General features: G+C 45.0%; 2 protein-coding genes across 2 annotated transcripts in view; one reads left to right on the top strand and one right to left on the bottom strand.

Moving 5' to 3' along the window:
- The window catches only part of LOC139420663 (polyamine-modulated factor 1-binding protein 1-like), a 132924-nt gene extending 120694 nt beyond the window's left edge, over positions 1–12230 (top strand). The window contains exons 30-31 of the mRNA XM_071170876.1: positions 5206–5305; positions 11431–12230. Of these exons, the coding sequence (XP_071026977.1) occupies positions 5206–5305; positions 11431–11904 (574 nt within the window). The 3' untranslated portion in view covers positions 11905–12230. The remainder of the gene's footprint in view (positions 1–5205; positions 5306–11430) is intronic.
- A 39-nt stretch (positions 12231–12269) lies between these two features.
- On the bottom strand, positions 12270–14196 carry LOC139420549 (dynein heavy chain-like). Its single transcript, XM_071170743.1, has 2 exons — positions 14176–14196; positions 12270–13433 (listed from the first exon to the last, which is right to left on the bottom strand). Exons 1-2 carry the CDS (start codon positions 14194–14196, stop codon positions 12270–12272), a joined length of 1185 nt encoding a protein of 394 aa, XP_071026844.1.
- Positions 14197–14364: the final 168 nt, after the last annotated feature.

Raw genomic sequence — 14364 nt, 5'->3', positions numbered from 1 at the left:
AATGTTGTAGAGCATGAACCTGCAGGAGCGGGTCACTGCTTTGATGTTTGCAGAGAATGACAAGGGTCACGCCAAGGTTCTTTGCACTCTGGGAGGGGAACACTGGAGTTGTCAACCGTGATGGAGGTATTTGAGCAGGCAGGCCTTCCCCGGGAGGAAGAGCAATTCCGTCTTGTTGAGCTTGAGGTGGTGGGCCGACATTCCTCACTTGCTGATGGAGCCGAGTGTCTCGGTGTATAGCGAGAAGAGGGCCTAGAACCGAGCCCTGGGGGACACGGGTAGTGATAGTATGTGGTGCAGACTCAGATCCTCTCCACTTCACCTGGTAGGAGTGGCCTGCCAGGTAGGATGCAATCCAAGAGTGTGCAGAGCCTAAGATGCCCAGCCCTGAGAGGAGGATCTGATGGTTCATGGTGTCGAAGGCAGCGGATAGATCTAGGAGGATGAGAACAGAAGAGAGTCAGCTTTTGCAATGTCCTTGACAGAGAGGAACAGTCTCGGTTGAGTGACCCATCTTGAAGCCTGACTGGTTAGGGTCAAGATGATCGTTCTGAGAAAGATAATGAGAAAGTTGATCAGAGACTGCACGCTCGAGTGTTTTGGAAAGAAAAGAAAGGGATACAGGTCTATAGTTTTTTACGTCAGATGAGTCGAAGGTTGGTTTCTTGAGTGGAGCAACTCGGGCCATTTTGAAGTCAGAGGGGATGCAGCCAGTGGTCAGGGATGAGTTGGTGAGGCAAGTGAGGAATGGGAGAAGGTCTCCAGAGATGGTGTGGAGAAGGCAGAAGGGGATGGTGTCGAGCAGGCAGGTTGTCGGGCAGCCAGACCTCACTAGTCGCAGGATGTCATCTGGAGAGAGAAGGGAGAAAGAAGTCAAGACGTAGGGTACTTCTGTGTGAGTGAGACCAGTGGTCTCAATGGTCTGAGTGAATGAGTAGCATATGTCATGGCTGAGTTGACAAAGTTGTCCGCAGAGAGGGAAGGGGTAGAGGATTAAGGAGGGAGAAAGTGGAAAAGAGTTTCCTAGGGCTAGAGGCATACGCTTGAAATTTAATGGTAGAAAGTGGGAGGGAGAGAGAGGGAGGGAGAGAGAGATGGGAAGATGATGGGAAGAGATTGGAAGATGAGAGAGAGAGGGAGAGTAGGGAGTGAAAGGTTGATAGGTCCTCCGGAAGTTTAGTTTTCCTCCATTTTCGCTCAACTGCTCGCAGCCCTCTTCTGTATGCTCGCAATGAGTCACTCAGCCACAGAGCAAGAGGGGAGGGCCGACCCGGCCGGGAGGAAAGGGGACAGTGCGAGTTATCGGATACGGAAAGGGAGGAGTGGCAGAATCAGGAGACAGGAGGGAGAAGGATTTAGCAGAAGGGAGAGATTACAGGATAGAATAGGAGAGTAGTGGGAGAGAGAGAGAGAGAGAGCAAAGATTGCGACGGCGCATGACTGTCTGCATAGGGGCCGAGTAACTAGGATTGGAGGAAAGGGAGACAGAAAAGTAAAGTAGTGATCAGAGACCTGGAGGGGGGTTGCAGTGAGATTAGTAGTAAGCAGCCTCTAGTAACGATGAGGCCAAGTGCATTGCCTGCCTTGTGAGTGGGAGGGGATTGGGAAAGGGTGAGAAGTGGAAAGAAATTAATCGAAGGCAGACGTCGGGAGGTTGAAGTCGCCAAGTACTAAGAGCGGTGAGCATCGTCAGGAAATGAGCTTATCAAGGTGTCCAACTAATTGAGGAACTCTCCAAGGGCACCTGGTGGGCATACTGTTAATCTTGAGTGGACAAGTGACAGTATGGAATTCAAATGAGGAGAAACAGGTAAGAGAGGGTGAAAATAGAAAATCTCCACTTAGGACAAATGAGTAGACCTGTGCCATCACTATGACAACCAGATGCTCTCAGACCATGAGAGAAAACATATTCAGATGAAGAAACAGCAGCTGGAGTAGCAGTGTTCTCTGAGGGGATCCATGTCTCTGTCAGGGCAGTAAAGTCAAGGGACTGAAGTGCAGCATAGGGTGAGATGAACTCCCAAAGCATGCAGAGACCTGGAATTCCAGATGGGTTGTGTGCGCAGGGTACACTAAATTAGAAGGGCTGCAGCCAAGGGGTGGGGAGCGTCTGTAAAGCCTACAGGGAGAGGTGTGGACAGGTATAGAAAACACACACAGTTGACAAAGCTACAAAAGAGCAAAATGAGAATCTGTAAACAACTAGGTAAGATAGTGAGAGAGTGGTGTGAAGCCTTCCTCTCTTTCGGCGGACCAGTCTTTGTATCAGTGACGGTCTTAGTTTTGCAACATGACCGCCGCTTTTAGCTGCCGCTGAGAATCAAGGGGAGACTGAAGAACTAACGTTAATAGCTAATTAACTAGTAAAGGTAGAGAGAACACTTCCCTGTACTAATTGCTGATTGCCTGGAGAAGTGAAACCACTCCTCCCCCAATACAGCCACTGATTACCAAAACAAGTTGCTCTGCACCTTGATCCTGGTTGATGTGTCAACAACTATCTGCAAATGATGAGCAGTCAGCAGTTCACACACCAAGTAGACTACTGGGAAGACAGGCCGCACTTAAAGTAGGTGACCCTAGCTAGCAAAAATACAGTACCAGACAACAACAGATAAAGAGACAAAAAATTCCTACTTATCACACCTGGAGATATCAGGAGTCCTCTAGCTATAGAATGAAGCATGCAGGATATGAAGGATATGAGAAAAGCAAGGAGACTAAAACCCCTGAAAGCTCTTCTTCAGTCTAAAAGGGCAAGAGAGAAGATGAGAGGAAAGGCCTTAAATATATATTTCTCTCTCTCCCACTCTTTCTCGCTATCTGGCTTTGTCTCTCTCCCTCTGGCTCTCTCTCTCTGTCTCTGTCTCTCATTCTGTGTTACAGAGCTTCTCCCTCCAGCTGCACTGAAACAGCTAGGAGCACTTGTGTCACATCTGTCTGTCAGCTCCAGTCTCTCAGCGGAGCCAGAAGGTCGTTAAATTACCACCAATACCATCATGTTCTTAATTAGCACCACAGTCATTCCAGAAGAGGATTAGAGGGAGGGAGGAAGAGGAGAAGGGATAGAGTGGTGGAGAGATACAGAGAGTGAGCAGGAAAGATAACTAGATATGACACAGAGAGCAAGAAAGAGTGATGAATGAAAGAGCCAGAAAGCGAGAGAGAGAGAGAGAGAGAGAGAGAAGAACGGGGGGAGAGAGAGAAGAACGAGGGGAGAGGGACGGGAGAGAGAGAGTGGGACGGGAGAGAGAGAGGGGGACGGGAGAGAGCGAGCGAGATGGGAGAGAGAGAAGGACGGGGAGAGAGAGGGAGAGCGAACTCGTTAGTGTTTGTTCTGTGGCGATGTCAGCTTGTCTCCAACACTAATGACTGTAATTATACACACACTGATTGGGTTAGGCCTATAATTACACATTCACACACATATACAAACACACACACTCTGACACACACAGTGACACTTACACACACAAACAAATACACATAAGTGTATACAGGCCCAGTGCCAAACACACAGCAACCAAGCGTGTTCCACTGGTTTAAGTGTGTGAACATAAATCTATCAGCCTCTGTGTTGATGAGATGTTTTACAGCCTGATGAAGGCTCTGGTTAAAACCAAAACAACATGTTGGGAAACATGGAGATAAAAGAGGGTTTCTGTGGACATTGTTCAACTCTATATCTCTCTATATGTATTCCAATAGCTTTATTTATATTTCTGATAACACAAACAGCTTATTAATCACACGTAACAAATCCCATGATATGCATGGATGTTAACCATTATGAATAACCCAATATCCATGCAGATGTGTGCTATTCTGTGACAAAACATATTAGTTATTCACGTACAGGTTTATCACAGGTAATACGTGTCCCATATAGGTATTTAAAACAGCTGGACTTCCATATAACCCTGGAGAAGGTACAGTAGGGTTCCGTATGCAGATGTTATTCTCTAATGAAGGACACCTATTGTTGTTTTAAGTTTAAGTCATTATTGTCCTCTATGTACCCGTGTCTCGACCCCACTGAGCTGTTTAATATTGGTTGAGATAAAGCAGGTCGATGTGGTTCATGAGACTACATTTCAGAGACGTATCGCTGTGACTTCTGATCTATGTTCATCTTCATAATGGGCTCCTAGCATCTTGGCTTCTTCTTTAAGTTGTTGCTAATAGGGGGTGCGTGTGTTTGTGTGCGTGTGTGTGTGTGTGTGTGTGCGTGCGTGTGTGCTCACTCGCACGCGTGCGTATGGAGATTGTTATTCGTTAGCAATATGATGACTACGTTAAACAAGTCAAGCATGATCCCCTGCCTTTTCATTCACTGCTCTTTATCAACATGAGATACAAGACCCTTAGTTCCTCTTGACAAGAAAATGAAGATTGGGGTCCTTTGCAGTAGTCTAATAGGCTAAGGAGTCTTGGCTTGACGAGAGGGCTAGTAAAGGTATTTACAAGGCTTGCATGCTAATGTTACTACCCTCCTAACTGGACCCATCGGTGCATGAAAGCCACAGCACAGGACTGGGAGAGTACTGACACACACACACACACACACACACACAAAGTCAGTACAGGCAACCATTATTTTACTGTACGTCGTTCATTTAATGGACATTCCTCACTCACTCAGTCTCCGAGGATCTTGAGATATCAGAGGGAACATTTGTTTGTAATTTCCCAAAAATGTAAATAAATTGTTAAATGTCTTATATATGATTTAATGAATTCTGGAATCCATTTAGCTCCGTCCTCCATCTATGTTCAGAACATATTTTGATGTGCTTTATCAAGATGTTTGCCAATTTGTTGTTCTTTGCCCTGAATTTGTAAAGCAAAATACATTTGATGAACATATTTTGTTAGACAAGTGCACATGTTTATCATTGAAATATCAGCTTTATGCTTTTCAACTCTGTTATGGAGAAAACGGAGGTCAGACAACAAAATTGTCTGTATTATATATCATATTTATAATGTAGATAGAAATAGTATATAATAGTATATTTATAATAGATAGAATCTTCATCATTATCATCGCTATCAACTTCTTCTTTGTCATCATTAGACGGTGTGTAACAATGTTCTTTCCTCTGTGTGCTCGTGTGCGTGTGTGTGTGTGTGTGTGTGTGTGTGTGTGTGTGTGTGCGCTCGCGTGCGTGCGTGCGTGCGTGTGTGCGTGCCTGCGTGCAGGGAGAGGGAGAGCTTTGTGACCACCAACCTGAGTCGGATCCAGTACATGCAGGTCAGACTGAGAAGCAACCTGGAGGCTATAGGCTTGCTCAACAAACAGGTAAGAACACACACACACACACATACTAGGTCCATCTGGCCCAACACAGACTCACACACACAGACCAGCCCACCTGCTGTGTAGTTCAGACTGAAGAAGAAGCCTTAAAGCGTCTGACATCAAACACACACACATCCATTTCCTCTGAAGGAGGGAGGAAAGAGAGAACCAAATTCATCAGTAGATAACGGTGACGTTTCTTCATCACTAAATGATTCTCTTTCATACCAGAGAGAGAAGTATCAATATGGTGTTGTAGCCCATCACTCTCTGACGGGGAAGAGAAATGGTATGCTGGGATAAAAGACAGAAAGGAAGAACAGAAGAATCTCCTGACCAAAAGAGAAGTGCACCGTCGTTTATCTGGGTTGTCACTTCACAAGAGAAATGGTCAACAAATCCACAACGTGCAGGAAGAGGAATGTTTATTTTCTCTCCTCTTCCTCTTCTTGAACAAAGCTTCTAGAATCAATCCCCTGGCTGTTGTGAATGTTTTGGGTTTGAAAGGTATCAGCAGCATGTCAACTGTTTTGCTCTTGAGTTGTTTAGTATAGTTATAGCCGGTGTTGTAGTACTCAAATCCAGTCTCGATATCACATATTGAGCTTCTTGGTCTTGTCTCGGTGTCGGATACATTGGTACTCGGTCTTGATTCGGACAGTGAGGACTAATCATTTCTTTGCGAGACCAGCTGATTAAAAAATGTATTATCAGCTTCCATTCAGTCAGAGCATATAACCACTTTGCCAGGCCAAATATATACACTCCTTTCTTGAAACATGAATATCTTATGGCCTATTGAAACCTGGGATTTACTCTAAACATTACTGTCCTTTACTTTCATTACATTTCCTTGACTCGCTGGTGGGGTAGAGTGGTGGAAATTGTAGGAAAGTTGTGCGCTCACTATTAGTAAGAGGAGACAGGGGGAATTATAACAGTCTTTATATCTATTATAGTGGAGAACCTGTTGGACTTTCAGTGTGTGACAGGTTAGTACAGTGGTGAACCTAGAGACCTTCAGTGTGACAGGTTAGTACAGTGGTGAACCTAGAGACCTTCAGTGTGACAGGTTAGTACAGTGGTGAACCTAGAGACCTTCAGTGTGTGACAGGTTAGTACAGTGGTGAACCTAGAGACCTTCAGTGTGACAGGTTAGTACAGTGGTGAACCTATAGACCTTCAGTGTGACAGGTTAGTACAGTGGTGAACCTAGAGACCTTCAGTGTGTGACAGGTTAGTACAGTGGTGAACCTAGAGACCTTCAGTGTGACAGGTTAGTACAGTGGTGAACCTAGAGACCTTCAGTGTGACAGGTTAGTACAGTGGTGAACCTAGAGACCTTCAGTGTGTGACAGGTTAGTACAGTGGTGAACCTAGAGACCTTCAGTGTGACAGGTTAGTACAGTGGTGAACCTAGAGACCTTCAGTGTGACAGGTTAGTACAGTGGTGAACCTATAGACCTTCAGTGTGACAGGTTAGTACAGTGGTGAACCTAGAGACCTTCAGTGTGTGACAGGTTAGTACAGTGGTGAACCTAGAGACCTTCAGTGTGTGACTGGTTAGTACAGTTTTGTGTTTAATAGCCTGGGTCTCAGACACCTCATTGTGTGTGTTTATTAGCCTGGGTCTCAGACACCTCATTCTGTTTGTTTAATAGCCTGGGTCTCAGATACCTCATTGTGTGTGTTTTTGTGTTTAATAGCCTGGGTCTGAGACACCTCATTGTGTGTGTTTAATAGCCTGGGTCTCAGACACCTCATTGTGTGTGGTTTTGTGTTTAATAGCCTGGGTCTCAGACACCTCATTGTGTGTGTTTTTGTGTTTAATAGCCTGTGTCTGAGACACCTCATTGTGTGTGTTTAATAGCCTGGGTCTCAGACACCTCATTGTGTGTGGTTTTGTGTTTAATAGCCTGGGTCTCAGACACCTCATTGTGTGTGGTTTTGTGTTTAATAGCCTGGGTCTCAGACACCTCATTGTGTGTGTTTAATAGCCTGGGTCTCAGACACCTCATTGTGTGTTTTTTTGTGTTTAATAGCCTGGGTCTGAGACACCTCATTGTGTGTGTTTAATAGCCTGGGTCTCAGACACCTCATTGTGTGTGTTTAATAGCCTGGGTCTCAGACACCTCATTGTGTGTGGTTTTGTGTTTAATAGCCTGGGTCTCAGACACCTCATTGTGTGTGTTTTTGTGTTTAATAGCCTGGGTCTCAGACACCTCATTGTGTGTGTTTAATAGCCTGGGTCTCAGACACCTCATTGTGTGTGTTTAATAGCCTGGGTCTCAGACACCTCATTGTGTGTGGTTTTGTGTTTAATAGCCTGGGTCTCAGACACCTCATTGTGTGTGTTTATTAGCCTGGGTCTCAGACACCTCATTGTGTGTGGTTTTGTGTTTAATAGCCTGGGTCTCAGACACCTCATTGTGTGTGGTTTTGTGTTTAATAGCCTGGGTCTCAGGCACCTCATTGTGTGTGTTTTTGTGTTTAATAGCCTGGGTCTCAGACACCTCATTGTGTGTGTTTAATAGCCTGGGTCTCAGACACCTCATTGTGTGTGTTTAATAGCCTGGGTCTCAGACACCTCATTGTGTGTGGTTTTATGTTTAATAGCCTGGGTCTCAGACACCTCATTGTGTGTGTTTAATAGCCTGGGTCTCAGACACCTCATTGTGTGTGGTTTTGTGTTTAATAGCCTGGGTCTCAGACACCTCATTGTGTGTGTTTAATTGCCTGGGTCTCAGACACCTCATTGTGTGTGGTTTTGTGTTTAATAGCCTGGGTCTCAGACACCTCTTAATCTGCTGTGTGAATCATTACACATATCGATCCAGCCGTCCGCTCCTACACAGAACACTTAATGAGGACGCCAACACACACCTAGACAGACAGGCAACCTCCCACTCAATTTCACCAGCCCGCCATCTGCCACACACACGCCTATCCATGTCCTTGTCAAACGACTAATGAAATGTCTTACTTCATTCTGCAGCTAGAGAACTCCAGATGAAGCTCAATTATAGCTGTCTAATCTCCATAGAATAACACATGTTTAATTTCCATAGATTAGTGGCTCAGAATAATAGCTAATCTCCTTTCTTCATTTGGATATTGAATGTGTTGTTATTGCTTCTGCTAAGAGTAGTAGACAGCCTTCACACTGGTCACCAGTGGGTTTTAGCCTATGATCAGCTAAACCAATCACACACGCACACACACTCCACCCACCTAGACGGAACCAGTTCAGGGTTAGAGACTCGTGCAGGGATTTTTAATTAGCAGAAATCTCGTCTTTGTAAAGATGATGGAAAATGAAACATGTCCCGAAGAATGTTAGAGTTAATTAGTTAATTTACATCATACTGTGTTTTCACAGACACATAACTGTGGTTTGATTTGGGATGGGCAGGGGAGGTGACATTTTCACAAGAAGGTATTACTGGATTTAAACTGTGGGTTGGAGATTTGGCTGAGGTTTTGGACAAGGCAGGGGATATGGCATTTTGCAGGGCTACAGATAAAGTTGGTCTTAGATTCTACTGGATCTGTGGATATACAGGATAGGTGGAGAGTTTACACCTTATTTCTTCAACCTATTCAGGCTGTTTCAGATCGGAGGAATCATCAAGAGGTGAGAGAAGGAAGGGAGTAAGATTTCAGTTTATGTTCAAACACACACATTAATAGAAAGATTGGAAGCCCCACATCTGATAGACATATTTCCTAATAATCCCAATACTGCCGCCTGTCTGTCTTTTCTGTGAACGAGGGATGGGATAGAGGGATAGGGGAGGAGAGATGTCTAGAACAGTGGTTTTCAACCGGTGTGCCGCGTCACACTGGTGTGCCTTGAGAAACTCTCAGGGGTGCCTCATCACACTGGTGTCTTGAGAAACTCTCAGGGGTGCCTCGTCACACTGCTGTGCCTTTAGAAACTCTCAGGTGTGCCTCATCACACTGGTGTGCCTTGAGAAACTCTCAGGGGTGCCTCATCACACTGGTGTGCCTTTAGAAACTCTTGGGTGCCTCATCACACTGCTGTGCCTTTAGAAACTCTCAGGGGTGCCTCATCACACTGGTGTGCCTTTAGAAACTCTCAGGGGTGCCTCATCACACTGGTGTGCCTTTAGAAACTCTCAGGGGTGCCTCGTCACACTGGTATGCCTTGAGAAACTCTCAGGGGTGCCTCGTCACACTGGTATGCCTTGAGAAACTCTCAGGGGTGCCTCGTCACACTGGTATGCCTTGAGAAACTCTCAGGGGTGCCTCGTCACACTGGTATGCCTTGAGAAACTCTCAGGGGTGCCTCGTCACACTGGTATGCCTTGAGTTCATTTTCACATAAACATTACAATTTTGGTCATTTAATAGACACTCTTATCCAGAGTGACTTAATTAAGGTAGTTAAACAATAACATACAGTATCACAGTCATAGCAAGTAAAAAGGTTCTGTAAATGTTGCTGAGAATGTTGTTGCTGTTTGGGCCAGATACTTGCAAAAAACATTTTTTTTTTATTGAACTAGGCAAGTCAGTTAAGAACAAATGATTATTTACAATGACGGCCTACACCGTCCAACCCATTTTGAAATGCAGAAAACCTTTACAAACCGCTGGTCTCTAGACCTTTACTATTTTACCGGGGCTAGGTCTACATGTTTTTCTTTCTATTGGATATTTACGGGATGCTCTTAAAGGGGTACACACAAATGAACCGTCTTGAGTAAGGAACTATGAAAATAGTTCAAATAAACCTATTTAAATTCATTTAATCGATTCATTTTTTGGGTCACAGGAAATTGATGATTTGCAGTATGGATCAGATGAGATGGAGGTCATTACCACTAAATACATGATTAGGAAAAGTTTAGGTGTGCCACAGAATGTTTTATCCCATCAAAAAAGGTTAGGAACCACTGGCTAGAGTACAGAGATGTAAGGGAAATGTTACTGTGTGAGTCAGACCTAGGTTCAAATACTATTTCAAATAATAGGCTATTTATCTGAAATCCTTTGAAAATACTTTAAAATACTTCCAATTGAAGTAGTTAATTCGAACAACATTAGTTGAAAATGCTCAAATACACAGAAAATAATGATTTAAATAACAAATATTCAAATACAAGAGCAACTTACAATTAGTGCATGCATAATGGTGAAAGAATCCTTAATGGTGAAAAAGCCACATACATTTGCGAAATTACAACAACAATTGTTTGTTGCTGCAAAGAATGAACACAATTTTTTCAGCCTCTGATGTCATTGCCCACGCAACAGTTGTGCACAATGTGTACTGCAGTGTTTTTTTACTGGGTTGTTGGGTTGTGCAACACTCCTCACCTCTGCTTTGTCAACCAAACAAAACCGATAACAACGGGCGAGTACTTGGGGGGGGGGGGAGTGGGAGTGTGTGTGTGTGTGTGTGTGTGTGTGTGACATCGCTCTTTAACCTTAGCTTCTATACCGACACACACTCACTCTTACGTACACATGTCTGAGGAACAGATGGGGAAGAGTGTCACTGTCACTACAGACTCTCTCTGTCCATATGTATGTTTTTCATCTCTGTCTGCTTACCGTACAGCTCAAAATAACCAGGAATCAGCCAGCTCCTCTCTCTCTCTCTCTCTCTCTCTCTCTCTCTCTCTCTCTCTCTCTCTCTCTCTCTCTCTCTCTCTCTCTCTCTCTCTCTCTCTGATCACTGTGTCATTGCAGATCTCACACATTGACATGCATCTTACCTACCAAAACACACCTTAAACTTGCCAGTTACGTACAAAAATGTATCTAAAGTTTTGGATATGATTGTTTTTGGAGCCCAATTCCATTCTGACCATGCCTGATGAGTTTTGTGTTGACAGTGTGTAGGGTCGTAAACCCATTTCTCTCATCTCTGACTGTCTCTGTTGTTTTCTGGTTACATCTACACCATGATGACAGCTCTCAGGAACATTTAACAGCTTTCCTCTCTTCTACCCTCCACATTCCCCTCGCTTTTTCTCTCTCTTATTCTCTCTCACGCTCTCTCTCAAACTCTCTCACTCTCTTTCTCAAACTCTCTCTTTCTCAAACTGTATCTCTCTATCTCTGTCTCTCAAACTCTCTCTCTCTCTTTCCCCTAGCTGAGTGCTCTGGGAGGAGAGAACGAGAGATTGCGTCTGCAGCTGGAGGAGGAGAGAGCAGAGCGCAGACGAGTGAGACCGCCAACCAACCACCGGAGGGGTACCTCCCCCCTTCCCCTCTCCCTCACCCACGGATCTTCCTCCTCCCTTCCCTCCCTCTCCCCCTCTCTGGATAGAGACACAGGATACCCTCCCCCTGCCTCCCACCTTTCCCCCTCCCCTTTTCACCACCCCCCCAGCCACAGCCCCAGTCCCAGGCCAGGGGAGAAGGACACTGCCCTGACCCGAGCAGAGTTGAGCGTGGCTGGGCCGCGGGAGCCAGGCGAGGCCCAGGCTGTTAATGAGGCCTACTGGGTGAGGAGGGTGGGAGAACTATCAGTACAGTTGCAGGACAGAGAGCTCTACTGGTCAGGTAGGATCAACCACCTCGCTACGGAGATTGAACAGACCAAGGACGCTTCGCCCCTCACCTGACCTCCCGCTGACCTCTAAACCCTGTTCCCTGACCTCTAATGCCTGACATCTCTTCTTTGTTTGGCTGTTGTTTTGGATGGGTTCAGTTATGAAGCCATATCATTGTCTCTGATCACTGTATGACTGTGTACCATGTGCTGCAAATGTTGACATTTACATCTATTTTGAGTTTGCGCGTCATTTGTGGTTAGTGCCGTGTGTGAGTGTGTGTGCGTGTTCCTGCACTCGTACAGTGCCTTGTAACATGGAGACTATTGTAGTAATATTGATAGTTATTGTTGTCTCTCTGAGTTCCAGTTTGATAATAAATCCACATTTTAAAAAAATCCCGTTTTATGTTTAAAGTTGTCACTGAAAGCCAGTTGTCACTGAAAGCCAGATAGGTCACTGAAAGCCAGATAGTTGAGTCTGTGGGCCAGATAGTTGTCACTGTAGGCCAGATAGTTGTCACTGAAGGTCAGATAGTTGAGACTGTAGGCCAGATAGTTGTCACTGAAGGCCAGATAGTTGTCACTGTAGTCCAGATAGTCAAGACTGTAGGCCAGATAGTTGTCACTGTAGGCCAGATAGTTGTCACTGTAGGCCAGATAGTTGTCACTGTAGGCCAGATAGTTGTCACTGAAAGCCAGATAGTTGTCACTGAAGGACAGATAGTTGAGACTGTAGGCCAGATAGTTGTCACTGAAGGCCAGATAGTTGTCACTGAAAGCCAGATAGTTGTCACTGGAGGCAAGATAGTTGTCACTGAAGGGCAGATAGTTGTCACTGAAGGGCAGATAGTTGTCACTGAAGGCCAGATAGTTGTCGCTGTAGGCCAGATAGTTGTCGCTGTAGGCCAGATAGTTGTCACTGTAGGCCAGATAGTTGTCGCTGTAGACCAGATAGTTGAGACTGTAGACCAGATAGTTGAGACTGTAGGCCAGATAGTTGTCACTGAAAGCCAGATAGTTGTCACTGAAAGCCAGATAGTTGTCACTGGAGGCAAGATAGTTGTCACTGAAGGCCAGATAGTTGTCACTGTAAGCCAGATAGTTGTCGCTGTAGGCCAGATAGTTGTCGCTGTAGGCCAGATAGTTGTCGCTGTAGGCCAGATAGTTGAGACTGTAGGCCAGATAGTTGAGACTGTAGGCCAGATAGTTGAGACTATAGGCCAGATAGTTGTCGCTGTAGGCCAGATAGTTGTCGCTGTAGGCCAGATAGTTGTCGCTGTAGGCCAGATAGTTGAGACTGTAGGCCAGATAGTTGAGACTGTAGGCCAGATAGTTGAGACTATAGGCCAGATAGTTGTCGCTGTAGGCCAGATAGTTGTCGCTGTAGGCCAGATAGTTGAGACTGTAGGCCAGATAGTTGAGACTGTAGGCCAGATAGTTGAGACTATAGGCCAGATAGTTGTCGCTGTAGGCCAGATAGTTGTCGCTGTAGGCCAGATAGTTGTCGCTGTAGGCCAGATAGTTGAGACTGTAGGCCAGATAGTTGAGACTGTGGGCCAGATAGTTGTGACATGGAAGCCAGTGTTGGCTAAACAAGACCTACATGTGACAGAAAGGGAGGGAGGGATTCACTGTGGGATTCACTGTGATAATGATAACGGCTGAACACATAACATGATCTTTCCTCAGACCTCTCTCTTTCCCTCTGTCTATTCAAAGAGAAACATTGAGGCGTGCAGCCACAGACTCTTTCCTTCTCTCTGTCTATACAAAGAGAAACATTGAGGCGTGCAGCCACAGACTCTTTCCTTCTCTCTCTCTCTTAATTCAGTTCAATCCAAGGGGCTTTATTGGCAGGGGAAACATATGTTTACATTGCCAAAGCAAGTGAAATAGATAATAAATAAAAGTGGAATAAACAATAAAAAATGAGCAGTAAACATTACCCTATCTCTGTCTCTCTCTCTCTTTCTTTCTCTCTCAGGATTCTACATTTTAATGAGGCAGAGCTTGGCTTGTTAGTGGTATCGCTGTCACAGTCAAAAATACACCGCTTTTATGCACCAACACACACACGCACATGCTCTCACACACATATAGACTCTCACACACCAGAGCACAGTCATTAAAAGTGAAACCACAGGCCTTTAAAGGACTCCCAGGCCCAAACTAAGGCAGCTGCGCGACGGTGAAAAGAGTCCCCTGGAAACAACGATGGGAATGATCATTTGTTGTTGTTGAAAAACCAGTGAGGTTTTACAGAGGTTAAGCTTGTCTTTGATCTGTTTTTAACTGGCTTTAGCTCTGTGGAGGGATTATTCAGACATCTTCACACACTTACAGTAGACACAGGCTCTGACATGTATGTTCTACACAGGAAGCTCATTTGACAAAGAGTTTCTTCTCTCATCCCCTAACTTCCCACCCTTAGTTTACTAAATGAATATGTCTAGTTACGACTGGCTGACAGTGTGTGTTTCACTTATACATGTGTGTGTGGTCTTCTAGAAATCTGTGGTACACCTACAAA

The sequence above is a fragment of the Oncorhynchus clarkii genome, chromosome 11 (assembly GCF_045791955.1).
Source record: "Oncorhynchus clarkii lewisi isolate Uvic-CL-2024 chromosome 11, UVic_Ocla_1.0, whole genome shotgun sequence".
Lineage (NCBI taxonomy): Eukaryota > Metazoa > Chordata > Actinopteri > Salmoniformes > Salmonidae > Oncorhynchus > Oncorhynchus clarkii.
Note: the sequence above shows the minus strand (reverse complement) of the source record. Positions and strands in the feature narration are given on the sequence as shown.